This window comes from Equus caballus, chromosome 18 (genome assembly GCF_041296265.1).
Source record: "Equus caballus isolate H_3958 breed thoroughbred chromosome 18, TB-T2T, whole genome shotgun sequence".
Classification (NCBI taxonomy): domain Eukaryota; kingdom Metazoa; phylum Chordata; class Mammalia; order Perissodactyla; family Equidae; genus Equus; species Equus caballus.
In genome coordinates, this window is record NC_091701.1 from 43,463,591 (window position 1) to 43,486,750 (window position 23,160).

At 35.1% G+C, this 23,160-nt stretch overlaps 2 protein-coding genes across 17 annotated transcripts in view; one reads left to right on the plus strand and one right to left on the minus strand.

Moving 5' to 3' along the window:
- GCA (grancalcin) overlaps window positions 1–15,205 on the plus strand; it is a 43,968-nt gene extending 28,763 nt beyond the window's left edge. For 3 of the 5 annotated variants that reach the window (XM_070241913.1, XM_001494347.7, XM_070241914.1), the window contains 3 exons: window positions 1,474–1,587; window positions 1,931–1,989; window positions 2,871–6,339. In XM_070241913.1, the coding sequence (XP_070098014.1) occupies window positions 1,474–1,587; window positions 1,931–1,989; window positions 2,871–2,897 (200 nt within the window). In that variant the 3' untranslated portion in view covers window positions 2,898–6,339. Of the gene's footprint in view, window positions 1–1,473; window positions 1,588–1,930; window positions 1,990–2,870; window positions 6,340–14,898 lie in introns of those variants that run through there. The other 2 variants (XM_023623029.2, XM_070241912.1) reach the window with 1 other exon arrangement.
- KCNH7 (potassium voltage-gated channel subfamily H member 7) overlaps window positions 12,236–23,160 on the minus strand; it is a 471,784-nt gene continuing 460,859 nt past the window's right edge. For all 12 annotated transcript variants that reach the window (XR_011428515.1, XR_011428516.1, XR_011428514.1 and 9 more), the window contains 2 exons: window positions 17,005–17,197; window positions 12,236–15,679 (listed from right to left, as the gene is read on the minus strand). Coding sequence is in view for 8 of the 12 variants with exons in the window: in XM_070241908.1 (XP_070098009.1) it covers window positions 15,413–15,679; window positions 17,005–17,197 (460 nt within the window). In the remaining 4 variants the exon portion in view is untranslated. The remainder of the gene's footprint in view (window positions 15,680–17,004; window positions 17,198–23,160) is intronic.

The following is a 23,160-nucleotide window of genomic DNA, read 5'->3' on the forward strand; positions in this document are numbered from 1 at the left end:
CCCCTCTAATGGGAAGTTCAAAATGCATTGTATATAATTATATTAGTTTGCATGTTTTACTTCTATTAATTTATGCCTTTCCTTTCACCTAGTTTCCTGGATTACATTTTATTATAGCTACACATAGAATTTTCCTATTGCGTTTATTTTTATTGCTTTCCCCTTTGAATGAATTAGTGTCTTTTGTGTAGATCTACTAATCTGGTAATATATGAAGACAATACTTCTGGGCCAGCATTCTTCACAGTAAAGTGTACATGTGTCATTAAATTCACAGGACCATCTATAGGGGCGCAGAAAGTAGAATATATTAATTTATATTTCTAATTATTTTTATTTTATTTTTTAAATTTCAGTTTTATATATTTTTAAAATGTAAATAATCAGACGGTAATGCATGTATAGAATTTAAAATTAAATTAATATGCCTGTTATGGGAGTGAATGATCCAAAACATTTTACTGATAAGAGTATGTAGTCAAAAACTTTTGGAATCACAGGTCTAAACAACAAAGAACCGAAAAGATAGTGAAAAGTCTGTGGTTAAGATGAAAGTCTGTGAAGAAACAGAAGAGGGGTTGTGGGACAGAAAGGAATAACATTTTCATATTTCTTCTCCTTCTGAATAACCATGTTGATCCTCAGATTTTCTTTGGCCACAAAAGATACATATAAGTAATATATTCAGTGGGAATTATAGTATTTGAATGATAGCAAAGATCACTGGTAATCTTTGTTTTGATATTCTTTAAAGAACTGTAAAATTACAGAATTATTGCGTACAGGTGTTCAAAAGATACAAATTTCCCATATAAAATAAGTAAGTCATGGGGATATAACATACGGCATGGTGATTATAGTTAATAATACTGTATTGCATATTTCTAAGTTGCTAAGAGAGATTTTAAAAGTTCCCATCACAAGAAAAAATATTTTTGTAACTGTATGGTGATGGGTGTTGACTTATTATGGTGATCATTTGACAGTCTGATCATTTTGCCAGTGGATCATTTGGATCAATATAAATTTTCTAATCATTATGCTGTGAAACTCATAATGTTAGATGTCAATTATACCTCAATAAAAAACTAAAAATAAATAAAGCACCTGAAGAGTAAAAAATAAATAAACTTTCAGAATTGAAATATTGAAGCACTTAAAACTATGAAATACCCTAGACATTATTTCAAAATCAAAATATATTTTAAAGACACAGAAAGATAATTATTTTCTTTTCCTTAGCTTCGACTTTATCACAAAGATAGAATTGTGATATTTATTTACCACTTAACTGTTAGTAATGAAGCCTCTGTCTGATCCATTTCATTATGAACGTTTTGTTTCTAATATATATTTTTATGGAATGTATCTTGAAAGTTATTTTATGACTATTAAGAAGCATGCAATGTTTGTTCTGGTGGTCTTACGGCATTTGGTTTTAGAAATTTTAATTTTATCAATCCCTTTTTTTAGGTTATAGATTGAGTCCTCAAACATTAACTGCTATTGTTAGACGTTATAGCAAGAATGGCAGAATCTTCTTTGATGATTATATTGCTTGCTGTGTGAAGCTTCGAGCATTGACAGGTATTGACCATTTAAAAATGGGTACAGTATTAAGTAGCTGTTTTTCTTGAGTAGTATCTGTCATTTTCTCCAGTAAGTTTATGATATCATGTGTTTCTCTCCTTTATTCACTATTAAATCTAGTCAGAGTTTTAAGGCTTTAAAAATTTAGGAATATAAATACTGAAAAATTGTTGTAGCTCTGTTTTGGAAAGTTTTCTTCATGTTTCAGTTGCCTTGGATATAAAATCACTTAAAATTGAATTGAGTATGAAATTATTCATCCTTTTAGTTCCTGGGGACACCAAGTATTTGAAACTATAGATTTTAAATTATAATAAAAAAGTAATTTTTTTGTTTAAAGATTTCTTTAGGAGAAGAGACCACTTGCAACAAGGGGTTGTGAATTTCATATATGATGATGTAAGTATCCTGAATAACACTTTAGATATTTATGCTGTGTTCTAGATGTGTTCATAGTTACCAGAAATTTAAGTGATCCCTGGTATCAATACTGGGAATAATATATTTTATAGACCATGTTCTTTTTCTGTATTTTTCAACTGAATGTAAATATAAGAATCAATATTGGTACAAGTACCAATGTGAGTTTATATTAAACATAAAAATGCTTTTAAATTTTATAACAGGCTTTTGGCAGTTTATCTTCCAAATAATTTTTAAAGGCAAAGCTACCATTATTTTTATCAGGAGTAGTTTACTCGTGGTGATCTTTTTTCTAATAGAGATAGGAAATTTTTCTGTGATAGATTATGAAGCTGTTCATTTCTCATTTCAAAGTTTGTTTTAACGTGACTCCAGTTGGGTTTTTTTTAACTGAAGCTATAGGAAACTTATATTTCACATGTGCTTCGATGTTTCAGGGTTTTTGTTTAGTTTGGTTGTGTTTTTCTTATGTGTAAGTTATAGGGTCAACATTACTAGTATATAGTGGTTTGAATTATAAGCCTTGGAAACTCAAAGTATTTTCTCTTGTGAAAGTGCTTTTATGGAATAGAATTAATCAAAAACAAAAACCAGGGGCCAGCCCCGTGGCCGAGTGGTTAAGTTTGCACGCTCTGCTTCTGTGGCCTGGGGCACCACTCGTCAGGCCATGCTGAGGCGGTGTCCCACATAGCACACCCAGAGGTGCTCACAACTAGAATATACAACTATGTACTGAGGGGCTTTGGGGAGGAGAAAAAAAAAAAGATTGGCAACAGTTGTTAGCTCAGGGCCAATCTTTTTTCTAAAAAAAATTAACATTTTATTGTTACAAGCTGATGATTTTGCTTATGTATTAGTTTTTGCAGGGCACTATGGCAATTTGAATATTTAGAATTTGAAAGGTGAAGAAATACTGTGAATTTTTCTGCTTGGAAGAGACAAACTGGATCACTTTGAATTAACACTTTTGGAGCTTTTCCATATTCCTACTTGTTAAATCTTTTTCCTTTCTATGTGTTTTTGCTTTAGCACACAGTTCAAAGCAATAAAAGAGATGTTTTTGTATTTGGGATATTATTGCTTTTGGAAAAGTTATCACTCTACAGCTATCTGCATAATGTCATAAAATATTGGTATGATTAATTTATATAAATATCTCTTAGCCTTAATTTTTAATAATATACACCTAGAGGAATGTACTTACGAGATAGATTATATAAGAAGCCAAATGATCAAAGCCTAGATAAAACTAATTTATACTTATCTGAAAGTTACAAATCATGCATTGAAATTTTGTTTGTAGTTGTTGGTGTTTCAGGGTGAACTAGAAGGAGAATCCTGGATTTTGTGCCATATTCGTAATAGGGTTTGTTCTTTGATCACATAATCAGAGAACAGAATCTTCATGGGTCTTTGTGTTGAAGAAAATTGTAGTTCCTAAAATTTTATTTTAAATTGCCTTAGGTGGACCATAAAATAATCAATAATGAAATAAGACTATAGGAGGCAATATCTTTTCTTTTTTGCATTTTATATTTTTCTTCAATATGTTTTGTTGTCTCCTATGGAAAAAAGGTTCTTAATAAACAACTTTTCTCTCTGCACTTTATTTTGTTAGTGAAGACATAGAAAACCTGAAATGGCATCTTTCTCTAAATCTAGATTTTTCTGGAAATGACAAATTTTTAATGAAAAGTCAACATTTAAATTTGTTCTGTTAAGCTGCATTGTTGTGTATACATAATGCCAACTGTTTACAAAGTTAAAAAAAAGTAGATAATCTACCACTCTGTTTAAATTTTCAGAAATTACAAATTTGTCTTTCTTGACAACATTAGCTGGTGGTTTTGGCATTAGTAAACCAGTAAGTCTTTTAAAATTCCTTTGAGCACATCTGTGTAATGTGGGGTACTGCACACGGTAGGCACCATGGTGACATTTCTGAGTGATATTGCTATGGAAATTGCAAAGTGGAGTCACCAGATCCTTAGCATTTAAAATCCCTAGTTATAAGCTGTTATAATTAATCCAGCCCCTTTCTTGGGAGACACCCTAAGTTTTTCTTAATGAAGATTTAATAAACCACATATTTTTCTTATACTGTAACTGAATATCTTCTAGCTTAAAGGTGAATACAAATTGACATAATTTTAGTATGGCTGATGACCAAATTAATCTATAATTTTTATAAAACTCTGCATTTCTTAAAGAATGAATGGCACTGTCCTGGAAAGGGAAGTTCCCCCTTCTACCCTTCTTGTGTTCTTACGGCTAGACTAATAGTAAAATTTACACAAGACCAGATTAACAGGAGAAAAACCCCGTTTAATTACGTGTGCACGGGAGAGTTATGAAAATGATGCTTGGTGAGTGAACGAAGCAGGCAGTGTGTATATCTTTTACACAAAAACCAATAAATTTGTGAGGAATTGACAGGATAAAGAAACTTAGGTTTGAGGTATGTGATTAGTGAGGAAGTTAAACAGAGTTTAGGCTGCAGACAGTGAATTAACAAGGTTTGTTTCTGCAGGCCTCTGAGCCCTGTATCCCCCAGCTCTGGCGATAAGGATGTAGGGAGAGTGCCTTTCACCTGGGAGATTGATTTCCTGCTTTCAGAGAGACAAGGGAGGGTCCCAGTGCTCTTCCTGTACTGGTTGCTTCTCGAGCGACTTGAATTCAAAATAATACGCCATTGTGGAATATTTTGAGGCCGCCTGTCCTGGGCCCCAACAGTAGTATCTTGAAGAAAACTTTTTATAAACTTACGGAATTTTAAATCAACCTTCACTTTAAAAAATCCTGGAAAGGAAGTAATGTATAGTCATTTTGACATTGATGATTTTATATAATTAGCCGTCAAATTCATTTGGTCACTTTTATAAAAATATGTGAATAAATAATTCATATAATTTTGTCCTCTGGCTGTTAATTTCTTTTCAGGAACATATATTTGATAATGTGAGAGGATGTTAACTGAGCCATAAAAAATACAGAATTCTGATTAGAAGTGCTGTAGGCAAAAGCTAATGTAAACACACTGTGTATCGTTTACGTTGAATAATGGTGATAATGTGACACAGCAGCCTGGAGTCAACCTCCAGCTTAAAGCCAGTCCAGCTACTGTATTATTCTGAGGTCAGTTATAATTTTTCTTACTAAGAGACTTGTGGTTGAGGTAAAACTTGAAAAATGGCATATGGTATTATTCATATAAGTTTCTGCCAAATAACACTTTGTATTAGAACTCTTTGCACAATTCTCTAACTCATCCTTTTCCAAAGATGTTCCTGTGACTTTTGGTCATAGGAGATCTGTGAAAAAGGAGTTTGCATGTCCAAACATATCTGGGAAATTCCCATGCTCCTCAGGGAGCTGGATAAAGCCTAAGGTACATAAAATCCTATTTAATTTTACTTGACCGAGTTTTTTATGAACTTTTTTGACTACAGAACCCCTTTCCCTAGCAAAACTAATGTTCTGTGCCAATCCAACTTAATTGTCAGACGATTCTTTTGCACTTTACATTAAATAAATAATCTTATAAACACCTTAGGCATACGCAATATTTTACTGGGATTTTTGTACTGAAATGCAATTCACTTTTTTGATGCTTTTAAGATAATTGATGTAACAAGCATCCATTACTAAAGTAAAAATTAAATCGTTTTATGATGGACATGACTGGAATATGAATGGAGTATGGTAGCTTGTACTGGTTAACTCACACCCAGTTTTCTTATGATGATGTAAATTATTGAATAATGTACACTTCAATGTCTAAGTGCTTTTATTTATACAGTAAACGTTTCCATGTCATTTTGAGATTTTTTTAATAAACATTCAAATAGCTTGCTGTGAAGTTTTGTATCATACAAAATCTGTTACATATATATTATGAGATGCTTCAGTTCAAATAACAGTGCAATAATTCATCTCTGCCAAAAACACTGCCAAATGATTAAATGCCAGCTATTGCAGCTCCATTTCGAGTGGCAGTTTACACATTGTAAATTACATTAAGGGGAAATCAATACTATTAGAATCTTAATTTGGTCCACTTTGAATGTAATTTCAAGGACTGTGCTCATTTTATCTATTTAAGCATGCATGCAGAAACAAAAAATAATAAAAAAGGTCAAGTGATATGTTTATTTCCAGAAAAGACATTTACCTGGAAGAAAGTAGAATTTATTAATGTAATTTAAAGGCTGTTGAATTAAAAAAAATAATTTGTAATTATTTAAGTTAAATATACAAATCAAGTTCGCTTGTAATTTTATGGCATTACTAAACTGGACAAACAAAATAAATACTATTTGTCAAAAATATGCTTTTCTTTGTCCTTTATGTTTGACAAACTTATAGATGATATGTTTTCTATTTCTTTATAGCAGTTTTCTGGGAAATTAATAGGAATAAATTTGCAAAAATATCGTAAATCTAGTGAGTAAAATCCAAGACTTCTTTCAGGTTAGCATCTTTTTCTTTTCTCTTACATTTTAAAATGCAACCATGAGTCTTCTATTACTTTGAATATCAAAAGATCACAACTTTTTTGGTCTTAATTCAATGAAATTTATGTAGTGAATCTTAAGCATTTTGACATAAATAGACAATGCTAAGGTATCATCTAAGAGCATAGCTAGACTTCATAGTAATATTAGATGATACCAAGAAAAAATAAAAATTTAGAACTTCTGTTTTTAACGTGATGAATGCTGACAGGAATTTAAGTGAATACTGTTCAGATAGTTTGTAGTCTAGAATAAGGTCATAACATTACATATGTCCATTTATTAAATTAAAAATCTCCTATGCTTTAGAATACTGAACACAAAACTACTTTCTAGCAAAACACTGGGAAACTTATGAAAAGTTTCTGTCTGACTCACTGTCAGCTCATTTGAATGCTGGGAAATTTGTGCTTTTAATTGTTTCTTGCCATGTCTTTTTCTACTTGTTTTAAAAAACATATTTTACTGGCATATAAAGAAAAGATCCTTATATTATTTAACATTCCTTTTACCCAAGCAGCTTGGTAATATGCAGCTTTGTGTTTTATTTTGCGAGCATTCAAAACTCAAGTGTGCTTCTGTACGTCTGAATATATAGCGAGTGGCCTCTGGCAGCACTTCTATGTTACTGTGCTGTGCTGTACAGTCGGGAAATGAGTAGGGTCCTTGCCTGTGTGTTACTTATGTTTTCAGGTATGCCCCTTCTGCAGCATCAGAGATGGTGGCAATTTGGGAAGCTTACAGAGATTGAGAAGAATTGGGCTAGGTCTTCATTTAATAACTATATTCAGAGGCAAGTATGCCAGGAATTAGTACATTCTTTTGATATGTGTGTGTATGGGGGGAGGGGGTGGAGGAGGGCCCCAGCCCTTTCCCCTAAGCATAAAAATATAAATATGTCCTTTAAAGTTACATGCATACAGTCATTTGCAGTTTGGTTCACTGTATTTAATCACATTTTTTCTTGCTATGATCACTGAAATTTCAAAGGATAACCTGAACCGCGCCAGTTTGAATGCTCTAGAAAAAAACTAAAAACCATAGTCTTTTGAAAATTCTAGGCCATTTGAAATGATTTTAGGATTAACTGAACATTTGGATGCATATTTAATTTTCCAAAGCTATCTAAATGCATTACCCCCAAATTTGTCTTAGGGCAAGAGACTTTAAGTTTTTAAATATTTACCTTTTTCACACTTTGATTCTCATTTTCTCATTGCCTCACTTACAGCTATCAATACAGTGCTTTCTGCTAATTTGTATTTGCTTTGATTTTTCATTTATCAAAAGGGAAATATTCTCTTGGTTTTTTAAACCTTTAAACCGTTAAAAATGAATGCTGGAGAATCTAAACCACCAAACAGACTAAGCGGCCCCTACCTTAGAACATGCCACATTACAACCAACAAATTTTTATTTAAAAGTTGTCTTTGAAGATAGTTTGATTTTTTTTCTTAAATAATAAATGAGTGATTCTAGGGGAGAAATTAAGAATGTATGAAACTTAGTGAAATGAAAATAATGTTATCGAGATATTTTCATTCTTGATGGGAAAAAATGAATCAAGCATACATTATAAAAAATTTGTTTGATGTGTAAGTTAAAACCTGTTTAGCCATCAGAAATTTTAAGTAATCAAACAATAAATATTTTAATTAATTACTATTGTGTTCTTGACAGGCAATAATAAAAAGTGAAATGTTTTTATGTTTCTTTAATTTTAGATTTAATGCTTTTTCCCACTCAGTCCAGCTTGCTAGCGTCCCAATGGAACTGAGTAAAACTGCAGTAGCACTGTGACAATTGTGTGATTTCATGAAATACATCAGCACCACCATGCCTGTATCTAGTTCTGTACCTAGTAAAATGTTGGAAATAATTAGCTTCTCTAATAAAAGTATCCTAACTAGCTAATGAGATTTACTTTCTTTTTCCCCAAAATAATTTCTTTTACAAATTCTTGAATTTTCATGTATAAATAGATCAGAAATTATATGCTTCATTCTTAAATTATGTATATATACTATATTTTCAATACAACTTGTACACTTGTAGCTACCAAAAATTTGCAACCATTTTTACATGAAATTTACATTTTCCTTATTTACAGTTATTCGTAGGTTATTGCAAAACTAGTTGTGCAAGTAGATTACACTGTCAATACCGCATACCAATTTTTGAAGAAAATATTTGCTAAAAAATAAATATCTCTGCACAGAGTATTTTAAAAGCATCATGATTTCATGCTACATTATGTGCCTAAAGACTAGGAAAAAGTATGTGTTTTGGTAGATTGTTTCATTACTTTTAAAGCATTCCAGGGTACTTACTACTTAACCAATGTGAGTGAGCTTCTTTATATCAGATGACTGACATTTTCAAGTAGTTACACACATTATTTTTCGAAATGTATTATTCTTTAACTGGCAAACATTCATATACATTTTCCAATCAAAATTACAGAATGCAGATTCCAGCTAAAAAGAGGTAATGTTCTTTAGTTAAAATCAGTAAGTGACTAGGAGATAAAAACTAGGGATTTCTCAATATTTGTATATTTCTCTAATATTTGGAAAAAGGGTGCCATATAATTTCAATGCTATTGTAATTGTAGGGGCATTTTGATGAGACTATGTGGAGGAATTAATTATAAGATTAATGATCCTTGAATTTTACTCCTAAATAAGGATGATGGAATGGTGTGGAATATTCTTATATGCTCAAACACTATGATGTCGGTATGCAAAAAATACAGTTTAAATGCTAATAGTTGTGATTATTTTCAAGTTAAAAACAATAAAATACACACAGAGGAAGTATAAAGAATATAGGTTAAATGTATAGTGCTTTAAAACCACAAGTGTACTAACTTATTTTGTGTCTCTCGAAAAAACAAATTAACTAATGGAAGTCACAGATGTCATGATTGCAATTTAGGAATTCATCTAAGCTTTTCAAAAATAACCGTGTTAGTATTGCCACTTCTTGTAAAAATATTGGGAGCATTTCTGTAATATTTTTTTGCTATTCTCATTTAAAAGTTTGATTATGATTGGTAGAACAATGAAATTGGTCAATTGATTATATGGTTCTGAGTTCTTAGCATTGCATTTCTATAGATGTTTTATTCTTCTGTTCATAGTAATAATGTTAATTTTAAATAACTTCTTGTTATCATCTCTCTCAACCTCCACTTAATAGTTTATATAAATAAGCCTTGTGATAATGTCTTTTCATGCTGTCAGCTATTAATAATTCATGTCTTCCTGTGAATTTTTCTGTATCGCATATTCTTAAAGCAAAGTATATTTATATCACAAGAGCATGTAATGAATTATTCTAAGCTTGGTCACTGATCCATCACAATATACTTTATAAAGCATTTTAAAACATGACCCTTTTAGTTTTTCAAAGGTTAACATCACTTCATGCTAAGTAGAACCACAAGAAAACAGCTTTGAGAACCTTGAGAAGTGAGGGGGCTGGGAGAAGGTGTTACATACCTAGAAAACAATTGCGATGCAGATGTGTAATTTTATGGATGTTGGACAAAGACAATATTTGACAAATATTGGAATGCTATAGCAGAAGAAGCTTCCCTAACACTGGCCTTCTACTCTAAGCAAATGGATCTTTGAGAGTTGTGTGAGAATCACTTCACAGATTTTTGTCACAGAGTGTAAATGGGGTCAGTGTTGGGTAGGGGAAAGAAGAACAGAAGGTTTTTTGAAGACGTAGGTAGGGCTTCCGCACTTCCACCGTAATACCCCCACCTCTGGTGAGGATGCACAAGTCACATGATGATCTTACAGTTTTCTGGTGCTTTATGGTTTACAAAGTACTTCCACATAGATATTTCAGAGGCTTCTCAACACTCTTTCAAGATATTTAAGATGTTACCTTCATTTTTTATAGTTTTGGATAATGGAGCTCACTGAGAGTTTGCCTTGAGAGTAAGTGGAGAAGGTAGGATTTGAATTCGGGTTTACCACATTGAGTCTCTTGCCATTTCCACCATTCCACACCAGAGCTTAGGCAGTTTAGCTCTTAGCTTAAGATCTGTTTAAGGTATCTCTGCGTGAGGGAGTGAGCCTCAGTGCCTGAAAAGAACCACTACAACTGTAAAATTCTATTTGCTGAAGTAGTAGAAAGTCTATTTTATTTCAAAATTGTATTTTGAAAATGTATTTTCAAATATGTTTGAAACTATATCGTGTTTGGGAACTACATCATGGATGTAGAGAGGGGCCTCCACGGTGAGCCAGCCTTTACGGTATACATTCTAGTAGTACTGAATTTGACAGATCAGCTTTGCATACTTGGCATTTAAGTCGATTCAGAGAAGATATGTTTGTAACAATGAGATTCAGACTCTCACTATTATTATTGTAAATAGTATCACTTTAAAGCTATAAACCTAATAGTGCAAAATAAAGAGAGAGAAAACAATAGCTACACTCGCATTTTCCTGAATCAAAAACTTTAGTCTTGGTAACAGCTGTTTAGTTGGAGACAAAGCACATTATGCAAAAGCTAAATTGTAGAAAGTTGTTGTCCTGCTTGTTTTTAATGTCATGTTCCTGGATGAGAACCAAAGAATCTAGCATTTTTTGAGCACCTACTATGTGCCAGGCACTTTGCTATATGTTATCTCATTCCCTTACAAGCTTCGAGGCAGGTACCGCTATCCATTTTTATAGATTCAGGGAGGTTAATTAACTTGTTCAGGGTCACACAGCTCTTAATGAGAGAACTCATCCTGAGACCCAGGTTGGTCTGACTGCAGTGCCCATCATCTACGTTGGTTATTCTCAGAGTTTTTGTGTGCAACAGGATCTTCTGGTGGAGGGCTTGTTAAAAGATGGTTGCTGGGCACCCCCTCCTAGAGTTTCTGATTCATTAGGTCTGGGTTAGGCCCAAGATTGCGCATTTCTAACAAGCTCCCAGGTGGTGTTAGAGCTACAAATTCTAGGATTACACTTGAGGACATCATCTTCTTTTCTTCCAAGGGCCTCTGAACTCACATGATAGACAGGTTTGTTTTACGGCAAAAATATGGTTAGAAACCCAATAACATTTGAATTTTTTTGTAATTATAAAAAATTTCATTTACAGTAAGAAAACTACTTAAATATATTGATCTAGTTTTGGTTTTAACTATGGATAAGCAATTTAAAGACTCCACTATTTTATAAATTGTGAGTGGTGCAGTTCACTTTTAATAATTAGATCTACCGAATTCCTTTTTTTAACCATGAAAAGCATTCGGAAGAAAGAGACTGTTGTTTATTATTTTAGATATGCCGATCAGGTGATACATTTTATCCTTTGATAGTATACAATGGGATTTTAAATAACATTTGGATAAGGTCATTGTTCTTTTAGGCCTTTTGGAGCCATTGCTAAAGATCAACCTCCAAGAGGACTTTGTAAGCAACCCTTAGACATACATGTTAAACCTGACATCAAATGCCGCTCATGTGCTGACTTCGTTTCCGTATCTCCTGACTAGAAGCGTTGGAAAGTTCGACTCTGATGACCAACCCATTATAATGGACTTAAGAAACTAGCTGTCCCAAATTTTCTCTGGCCTTCTCATGTTTGTTGAATGAGTGACTATTAATTTAAAGACCCCGCAAGAACATTGCTTCAGCATTTTCTTTTTTTTTGGAGGAAGATTAGCCCTGAGCTAACTGCCAATCCTCGTCTTTTTGCTGAGGAAGACTGGCCCTGAGCTAACATCCGTGCCCATCTTCCTCTACTTTATACGTGGGACACCTACCACAGTGTGGTGTGCCAAGCGGTGCCATGTCTGCACCTGGGGTCTGAACCAGTGAACCCCAGGCTACCAAAGCAGAACGTGGGAACTTAACTGCTGCACCACCAGGCTGGCACCTGCTTCAACGTTTTTTATTCCTGGTTTTTTCATCAACTAATTAGAGTATGAAACTCCCCTCTAGGGTAAAATGATAAGTCTTAACTTTCAGCTCTCTGCCCAGCAGTTAATAACAGCAGGAAAACATCTAATCCAAATAAACTGTAGACTTTAGGTGGCATTTTATTTAGGCCTGGGGACCAGGTAACATTATTTTTAGGTGAGAGGCAAAAGGTGTTATGTTAGTGCTTCTAATTACCTAGGAGACAGCTGCTATACTGCTGTTACTGGCTGCGGCAGTTAAACCTGGCTCTCAGCAGGCTCTTCGATGGAAGGGACAGACTGTTTTTGCTACAGCCCATGGGGAAAGTGACAGTGATTTTAGGCATTAGATCTTTGGCTGGGATAAGAGATAAATTTTGTAAATTAAGATAATTGCTTTGGTCATCTTCTTTAAGTCATTTTAACCATTGAGTCTTCTGACGTTTATGCCTAACTGCATCTTAATATTGCTCAGGCTGTTTTTTTTTTTTAAGAGTTTATTTTTTTCCTTTTTCTCCCCAAAGCCCCCCAGTACATAGTTGTATATTCTTCCTTGTGGGTCCTTCTAGTTGTGGCATGTGGGACGCTGCCTCAGCGTGGTTTGATGAGCAGTGCCATGTCTGCAGCCAGGATTCGAACCAACGAAACACTGGGCCCCCTGCAGCGGAGCTCACAAACTTAACCACTCGGCCACAGGGTCAGCCCCTGCTCAGGCTGTTTATAAGCTAACATCCTCAGGAAGAGACCCTCCTAACCCTGTCCAGCTCTCTGAACTTGATATCAAGCAATTATTTTATGTCAAGGAATTAAGAAGAAAAAAGATTTGTGTTAAACTAGAATTTAAACAAGCTGGGTGCTTGCCCACCATTCCCCATCTTCCCATTCCTTCATGCTCAATTTTTATCAAAAAGTATTGAAGCTTTTGTAGAAGGCTGAATTTTATACATTTCATACCAAATGTTGCAGCTGAAGCCTTCACTAATCAATCAGATCTAAAGTTCTCACCTGCAAAATCCTCTCTCCCTACAGATGAACAGACTCTGGTGAATTCATCCTGAATTTCCCTGGAACTTAGGCTGGCAATCCTTAGGAAATTTTTTGCAGCTGCAAAAATGTGCTTAAAATATGTATATAAAATCTCTAAATCGTCCTCTGAATCAAGGTTAGCCATTTCTCTCTCCCCTGCTAGGCACCCATAAATGAGGAACAGAAAGCCTCAGTTAGTCCCTAAATTTGTATCTGCATAACACCAAATGATTTGGGACACTGGTTAAAATGATTATACTTTTACTGAATTACTGGTCTTTTGCCATATGTACTTGGTCGCTTATGTTTTGGTTTTTCAAAAATTAAGCAGGGATAAGAACATGCTTATGCCTACAGCTTGCCTCCCACACTGTTTATCAATTTATGTGACCATTTAAAAATATTTAAGGAGCAACTTAAGGTCACTTTAATCATATTTTAAATAGTGCAAGAGTTTTTATAAATTGCTTGTATTTGAAACTAATATATTAATGTCAAGGGTAAAGGTAAGTCAATAGATTATATTTCTGTCCTGGAGAGAGAGAAATTAATCCATTTAATATTATGCACAGATATAATGTTTCTTTAAAAATATGTGTGAGTGTAAGAATTAGTAAAGGACGAAGAAACTTTCAAAAATTTTCAAAATTTTTTTCAGAAGGAAAGGATATAATGGATCAGTCTGTAATAAGCTTAAAACTACTCAAATGAAAAATAAAACAGCTAGAAATTGACTAATCAGAATCTTAAATTAGCTTGCAATTTTTTCAACACCCTGATTTTATGAGGCACATACACCGCCCCCCCTCAATCTAACAGTTGAAGATATTATATGTTCCAATATTTTGGGGTCAATATATATTCAGCCCAATCCATATATAAAAGATTTCCATTTAATCTTCAATTAGCAAACATGTTTGATAACCAAACAAAACTGAAATTTTACTGGAATGTGTGCATTTCCTTTATAGGCAGGTAAATGCACATCGTTTTTCCACAGCTGGAATCAGAAAGCCATAGAACAGCATATACTTAATGGAAGCCAGTTTTGCCATGCATATCCATTAAAATTGTACATTTTTTGAAAAGAAAACTATGTGCGTCCACTCTTTTGATCAAATTCAGGATTGCCCTAAAATATGAATCAGAAAGCTGTGGCTGTCAATTTGTCACTCACACTGTAACAGCTCTCAAGGAGACTCCCTCCTGCCCCCTCAAAAAAGAAAAGTTAGAGAAACTTGTTTCTAAGCATTCAAGGAAATGTGCCAGTGGAAAATATTTTAGGTAGTTTGCGAATGCAGTTAGAGACAGAATTTTAAATAGAAAGGCCTTTTTGTCCTCATTACTGCTGGCCTACATTCATGTATTTGGAGATGACTTCCTATACTGTCAGAGATTTATAACTGTAAAACTTTTTTCCTTTTCCAGTGACGTGGAATGAGTGTAATTAACTATAAACATCTCCATACAGAAGGGTATCTGTTCTCAAAAGTAACTAAGTTCTCTTTCTCCCCCTTGAATTTCCATGAGTTGAGGATCGTCTGAGTTGCATCCATGAACAATTTTATCCCTTGGTTTCTTATTTGCTTGGAAGGCATTTTCATAACAAAGTACTGGTTTAGTAAAAGCAGTAAATAGGAGTCTCCATGCAAGAGAAATTGGAGTTTCCTAACATGCACATGATTTAAAAAATAAAAATAAAAAATAAGGTGCCTTGAGATGCTGGCAGTTTTAACATTTGGAACAAAAGAGTTCATCTGTATATTTACATCCTAACTGCTCAATTTTACCTTACAAGCTTCAATTTAGGAAAATATACAGTACTTTTGCATATAATGGTACCTTGTGAGCCCCTGAGTCAAGTAGAGAGGATTTAAATACAAAAAGGAAAACAGCCATTAAAAGCACTTACATTGTATGTGGAGTAAATAGTACAAAATGATTATTTCCCTGGAAGACCAGGATCAGAAACATGCCTATGAAGACCCAAGACTCCTACAGTGCTTAGGGATGAATCTGTCAAAGAAGGATGCCTAATTGGAGGAAGGTAAGTTTTTCTTTGCCTTGGGTGACGCTCTAAAGAGAGATCACTGTCTTGTTTTACAAGTGAAGTCAAGTTGTCTTCCGAAGCTGTGTTCAGATGCACCCCACTCGAGAGGGATTCTTTGGATTTAAGTTTAGATTTTTCAAGGTCTAGAAATTCAGGACACTGATAGAAAGAAAAGAAAAGAAAACTCATTTTTGTAATTCATTTGGACACAGTTCTAAAATTACACTCAGGAAGCCTAAATGTGTTTTCTTTCCCCATAAATTTGAATTTGATGGGTGGTATTAACCAAACTTTCCCTCCCAAAGATGAGTCAAGACTTCAGAGGTCAGGTATCAGTTTAGATAATCCTTAACAACCATTCTAAGAACTTTAATTTTACTCTGAAGCCAGATCAGATTCTTCTTTTTTTACACATTTTTTTCACATTGAGTTTTCCAGATGAATTTTAGTTCAATTCAAGACAAAACTGGGATCCGAAACGTGGGTCTTTTAGTAAATAAGGAGTATAAGGAGGAGAGAAAACAAAAAAGGAAGGAAAATCACCCATCCCTGGTCAGAAAATATGATCTAAATCCACTGAAAACAGAACAAAGTACATGGTTTTGCATATTTCCCAGCCATTCAAAACTAGTTAGAGATAAATAAATTTCTACTTTCGTATTTTGGAAAGATCACATTATTTTCCTTCTGCACATTACCTCCTGTTATTGATGTAGTTTCATTTCCCAGAACATTTTGCACTAAATTTCCAAACTTCTAAAAAAGTTTTACAAGATTGTTCTGTAAATCCTAATTTAAATCATCATTCGTAGGGCCAATTTGGCCATAGTGTTTAAGTAATTAAGATTGATTTCCAAAGTGGGATTCCAAAGGAACTAGACTTTTTGTATTAACATAATTCAGAAGGGCCCTCTTAGAGGGCTTCAGAGGCAGGATAAAGGACACCTCAACATTCCTCCTCTTACCAACCTCAAGGTGAGGAAAGTTTATAGATCTCTGGTGATGGGTAGGGCACAGATGAGATTACTAGCCTGACTGCACTTGAATCTCAGGTCTTCTCTGGCCAGCTGCTATTTCTCCTCCCCTTCCTTTCTGACCCTGCCCAGCCTCTTATCGCTTGAGCAAATTACAGACCTTTCTCTGAAGCACTTTCTGGACCCAGGGCTCTTAGCATTCAAAGCTCTACTATATATAAACTTAAGTAGATTGATTCTTGAAAAAAACTTTTTCTTAAAAAAAAAATGCTAGTGTTTTAAGGTCATTCCTCCAGGTCCATTGTTCTCAAACATTAAATGAGCATAAGAATCAGGGGGTTTGTTTAAAATGCAGATTACTGGGCCTATTCCCAGAAATTCTAATTGAGTAGAAACAGAGATGGGGATGAGAATCTGTACTTTCCCCAGCACACCTGGTGGTTCTGATTCAGGTGGTCCCTGGAACCACACTTTGAGAAACCCTCTTGGTTGTACACTATCTATACTCACTTGTGAAGAAGGACTGAAACTCCGATCAGTCTTGATGGATGCTAACGGATGACTGGTTTTCATCAGGTGGATGACGGGTCTCTGATACTCTGCTCCTGCAGTTACCATACTGTAGGCTGGGGGGACCACAGTGGTTTGTTTCTGCAGCAACTGTAAGATGGTCTGGATGTCAGCAGTCATTTGGGATTCAAGTCTGCAGGACAGAGAGAAATTGGGGGAGACAGTCCTAAGTATAGTCCAGGATTGCAAAGCACATGAGAAAATTTCAGCACCACCCACAAACAGAATCACGGCCCTGCTTTAAACAAGAAGGACAGGAGAGGGAGCATGGAGATTCTCTCCTGGCTGTTGCTCATTTTCGATGTCTCATTAATGTTCTGACAAAGACCATTGCTCTCCTGCTCATTCAATAAGATCTTGACAGAGAAACAGCTGAATGGATTACTCTACGTTTTTACAATGCACATTGTATTAAATTTTTGCAGTTAAGCTTTATTGATTTCAAAATGTAAAACGCACTGAGAATCTACTTTTAATCAATAATTGTCTTTGCTTTTTAATCAAGCTTTGCTCAGTTTCTTGTAAACATCTTATTTACTCTTTAAAAAATAGATTTGGTAGCACATTTCTTTCATAGTTGCAACAACTGGATAATTTCTTATATGTTTCTAGTTCATATTACCTTCATTTTGCCTTGCCTGTCTCCTATTCACATCAAGTAGTGTATAGTAATCATTGTATTCTTTAATGTTAAGTACTGTTAAATGTTAAATTTCTTTCCCATCTCCTGTTCGGGGCCTTTGGTATTTAGGAAACAGACCAAACGTTAAAGTTCGCTTGCTTCTGTGACCCATCTAGCCTGCAAAATACCAGTCTGATTATTTTTTCCCCAAAGCTCACAAGTAGCCAACTGGCCTGTTAATTTCATTCTCATTTTAAATTAAAATTCAAGGGAAAATAGCAAAATACAATAGGTCTGACTCCCCTCCCTTGCATGTGTTAACATCATTAAAAAACAGAAAATTTTGTGGGCATAAGAACAAAAAAATTTGGACCATATGCCTCTTTAGAAAACTCTCCTTTTAACTCTTTATTTATTTGCACTATTTTGTCTCTGAATGAAAAATGCAAAGAAAGGTAAATCTTACCAAAAATATTAAAATCATAGAACTAATTTTGCCCAGTTACATACATGCTATATTTATGGAATTCAAAGTGGAGAGAATTTAACCTTTGATTTGAGAGAGAACAAAAATAAACATGAAAAACATGGAAAAAGATCATTTTTTAATGTTTAGTTCTTAATATTGATACTACAAATCTCCCTTCTGAGAATCATGACACATTCTTCTTAGAGGTTTTCTATATTTGATATATATAGACATATAGCTTAGTGTCTTCTAAACCAATAGCTATAAATTACACATGATTGTTCCTTGCAAATGTCAGAACCACACACTGAAAAGAGAAGAATTGAGTTATCAACTAGTTTATTTATCTACTTGTTGCCTGTAGGTCTGATCTCATTTTTTATGGTGCCAAGTAAACTGAGCAGATTTGTTATTTTATGGTTGTGCATCAATTTTTCCTTTCATTCTTCAAGGTCTAGCTCAAATTTTATTTGTACCCAAAAATCTTCCCTTATTTGACCCATTCAAAATTAATTTTTCTCTCCTCTGAGCCCCGAAAGAAAATTCTATGTTCAGACTTCATCATAAGTATTTCTGTACAAACATGTCCTATCATTAACAGCATTTAATATTTAGTGAGTGGCTTACACTTGTTTATTACATTGAACGTAAAAGGATTTGGGGGCCCATCCAATGGCACAGTGGTTAAGTTCACACACGCCACTTCGGCAGCCCAGGGCTCGCCAGTTCAGATCCTGGGCATAGACCTATGCACTGCTTATCAAGTCATGCTGTGGCAGGTGTCCCACATATAAAATAGAGGAAAATGGGCACAGATGTTAGCTCAGGGCCAATCTTCCTCAGCAAAATAGAAGAAGATTGGCAGCAGATGTTAGCTCAGGGCTAATCTTCCTCAGGAAATAAATAAATGAGTAAATAAAAATAAAAGGATTTGGGGGTGGGGAGTGGAATAAAAACTTCATCAACAATTGGGATTCAAGACTCAATAGAGTCAAAAATCATGATAATGTTTGAGTCCTATAAAACCTTTGTCAAACAGCAGTGATCTCCAGCGAACAGGATCTCTATATCACGGAGTCTATCTATTTGAATAGTGTCTATGAGAAAAAAGTCTATTGGAAGGTGGGGCTTCAGCGATTGTAACATGCTGCCATGAGTGGAACTCACTTCACCTTCAAATGTGCTGACGAAGTAACAGGTGCGGGGCGAGAAATGAGACTGTTTGTGTCAACATGGCTTAGATAAGACTGTAGACGACCTCTGTCAACGTGGCTTAGTTGTTTGTTCCAGGAAAACTTTGCCAGAGAAAAATAAGTCTAAATAACTTTACTCCTTCAGGAAATTTCTACAGATGAACTCATTGGAGACAGCTGTCTACTCATCTGAACAAATAACTTGCTTATCGAACAAATTTTATTTCTGCGGACTTGTTTCAAGATTCTCACCTCATTATGTCCATCAATCTTGAACTATTATATCATGAGCTTTGCCAAATTCCAATCACCTTCCTACCTTGAAAGGCCCAGACTTCAAAATGCTATAAATATCCTACTTCTTACTCCCCCTCCTTAGATACCACTTGGTCTCTTAAGATTGCAGTCTCCCTTTCTGCAGTGATTTTGAATACTTAGTTTTGTTTTATTAACTGGTTATCTGATATCTTGGGTAGTTCAATGCAATGGATTAAATGTTTACGTCCCCCTCCCCTAAATTCATATATTGAAGCCCTAACTCCCAATGTGATGGGATTAAGAAGTGGAGCATTTTGGAGGGGATTAGGTCATAAGGGTAGAGCCCTCATGAATGGGATTAGTGGCCTTATAAAAGAGACTCCAGAGAGCTTCCTTCCTTCTTCCACCATGTGGGGACACAGTGAGACAGCCACCTATGAACCAGGAAGTGGGCTCTCACTAGATACCAAATCTGCTGGTGCCTTGGTCTTGGACTTTCCAGCCTCCAGGACTCTGAGAAAGAAATATCTGTTGTTTATAAGCCACCCAGTCTATGGTATTTTTGTTATAGCAGCCTGAACATACTAAGACATTCGACAAATGGAAGCTCCAGTGAAGACTATTTTTACTATGCATAGATTATATTTTCATGTTTTATGACTAGGGTCTATTGGCTTAACTGGAATGGACTCTTCTACTGAGACTAAATAATCTACTTTACTCAAGAGGAATTACAGATAATTGTTTTAAAGTCCAATGTGGTCTTTAAAACAGAAAAGAATAAATAACCCAGTTTTATAACTTTTTTTTGTCAGTGAAAGTTACCAGAATATGCCACCCCAAAATATGCCACTTCACCACACTGATAATTTTGAGCTGTAGGTGCTTGAAAAACAGCAAATGCAGGGAGAGGCTTTCTGTGAACACCCCTTATCTGCCTAAAGGCAGATCCTCCAAAAGGAACTCACTTGTCATAAATCCTCTCCCCGAGAGCTTCGTCAAGCAGGGAGGATTGACTCTTGTCACAGGAGAGGAGGCTAGAAGTTGACTCCACACTCAGGCAAACTTTGTCACAAATTATCATACTTCCTATCTAGTCTTCTAAAGGTCCATTCATCTTTCCTAAAAATCATTAATTCTCCTCTGAGAGGCCTCCACCCCCCTCCCCTTTCCCTATTAAGATGGTATTTAATCCTGAATTCTAAGCCGCCTTGGGAGTTACTCGTTTTTCCCTATATATCTCCCATATATACATGATGCATAGATGTTAACAAACTTCTGTTTGTTTTTCTCTTGTTAATCTGTCCTTTATGACAGGGGTCTCAGCCAAGAACTCAGAAGGGTAGAAGGAAAATTATTTTTCTTCTCGTACATCAGCACAGCTATACAACTGTGTAAAATGAATGTTTTCATTTACTTATTCAAAGACCCACAATGTACCAGGCACTGTGTTAGGTAGGAAAGTGAGGAGAGAACATGGTGATGAATAAATATGGACTCTGGTCTCAGATGCTAACAGGAGCAGACCACCTAGGAAGGAAAAATGAAGGAAGTGCATACATTGCTGTAACACTGAGGCAAAGCAAGTGCTCAGTGCCATAGTGAAGACACACAGAATAATTGTTCCGCAAGGGATGGAATCATTTCAAAAAGCTTTTAGCTTCTCTAGGGCCTCCCTACTCAAAGAGTGGTCAAAGCTGGGAGCTTGTTAGAATATGGAATCTCTGCCAGACTCCAGACCTACCGACTTAAAATCTACATTTTAACAAGATCCCCAGGTGATATGAATGCACATTAAAGTTTGAGAAGCACTGCTTTAGGACCAAGAGTTAACTATTTCCCTAAACATGTATATCTGTAGGCATAATATATAAACATATAAGAACATTTCTTAGGTAAACCTTTAACCCTACATATAGTTTAATTGACCATTAAAGCAGAAAAGCAGCAACAGCAAGGATGACTCCAGATCCACCATTTATATTTGTTTTTATTGCATTGTGGGTTTAATATGTGTATTTGGATGAGACAGATGGGGTAGAAATTCACAGTTCTATACTAGAACAGAATGCTGAAGCTAAACAGGGTAGACTCGACTGTAGAAAGTGTCCCAGGATTCTCATTCCGCGAAGTCGAAGTCTGAACTGAGCCGCCCTCTCCAAACTTGTTTTCTATACTTTTGCTTCCAGAGTAAAGTGGAGAGGAGAGGTTGTTGGAGACGGCAGTATGGCAAAGATGTAATATTTTGGATTTTAAATCCAAAAGAGGCTAAGCTGAGTTAGGCAATAAAATGTTTGTGAAAATAATCAGAGACAAATAGAAAGAAGTTAGTTAAAAGAAAAAAAGTGTGTCAAAGGACGTGCAGGTGCTAGGAACTTGCCAAAAGAGATTTAATTGCAATTTGGCTGTGAAAGAGTTTCATAAAGTAATAATTTTAAAAAAACTAATATAATAAAATAATCATTATTGTTACTAATTGGCAGTTGCAAACCAAATGAGTCCTAGATATATATGCCCTTAAAAGTTTATACTTTCAGCCCTGGGAAATATTGAAAACAAATGTTTTCAATAATCTTTGACTTATGCTAGCAGCAATGATTCCTAGCAATGACAAGGCAACGAGGGAACCCTACACATCTCAATTTTAGTCCTGAAAAAAAGGTCCGAATCAGGAGATGTAAAAATACACGTGAAGAGGAAAATACAGCAGTCGTCCATTATCTGCGGTTTTGCTTTCCGCAGTTTCAGTTACCTGTGGTTAACCATGGTCTGAAAATATTAAATGGAAAATTCCAGAAATAAACAATTCATAAGTTTTAAATTGCACACTGTTCTAAGCAGCACGATGAAATCTCCCACTGTCCTTTTTTCTCGCACCTGGGACGTGAATCATGCCTTTGTGTGGTGTATCAACACTGTATATGCTACCCGCCATTAGTCGCTTAGTAGCCATCTCGGTCATCAGATTGACTGTCGCGGTATCGCAGTGCTTCCATTCAAGTAACCCTTATTTTACCTGATAATGTCCCCAAAGCACAAGAGTGCCGATGTGGCAATTTGGATATGTCAAAGAGGAGCCATAAAGTGCTTCCTTTAAGTGAAAAGGTGAAAATTCTCGACTTAATAAGGAAAGAAAGAAATCATATGCTGAGGTTGCTAAGATCTACGGTAACTTCAATTACAATATATTGTTATAATTGTTCTACTTTATTATTAGTTATTGTTATCAATCTCTTACTGTGCCTAATTTATAAATCACCCTTTATCTTAGGTTTGTATGTATAGGAAAAAACATAATATATACAGGGTTCAGCACTATCCGCTGTTTCAGGCATCCAGTGGGGGTCCTGGAATGTATGCCCCGTGGCTAAGGGGGGACTACAGCACACTCAGAGAAACACCAATAATAGAAGTGCAGTTCATTGTTAATCAAATTTTCCCTAACTGCAAGTACAACATTTTCTGTTTGTATAGCATATATAGCCTCCACATATATTATCTTAGTTTCTACAACAGCACTGCAGGCAGGTATGAGTCAAAGAAAGAAACTGAGC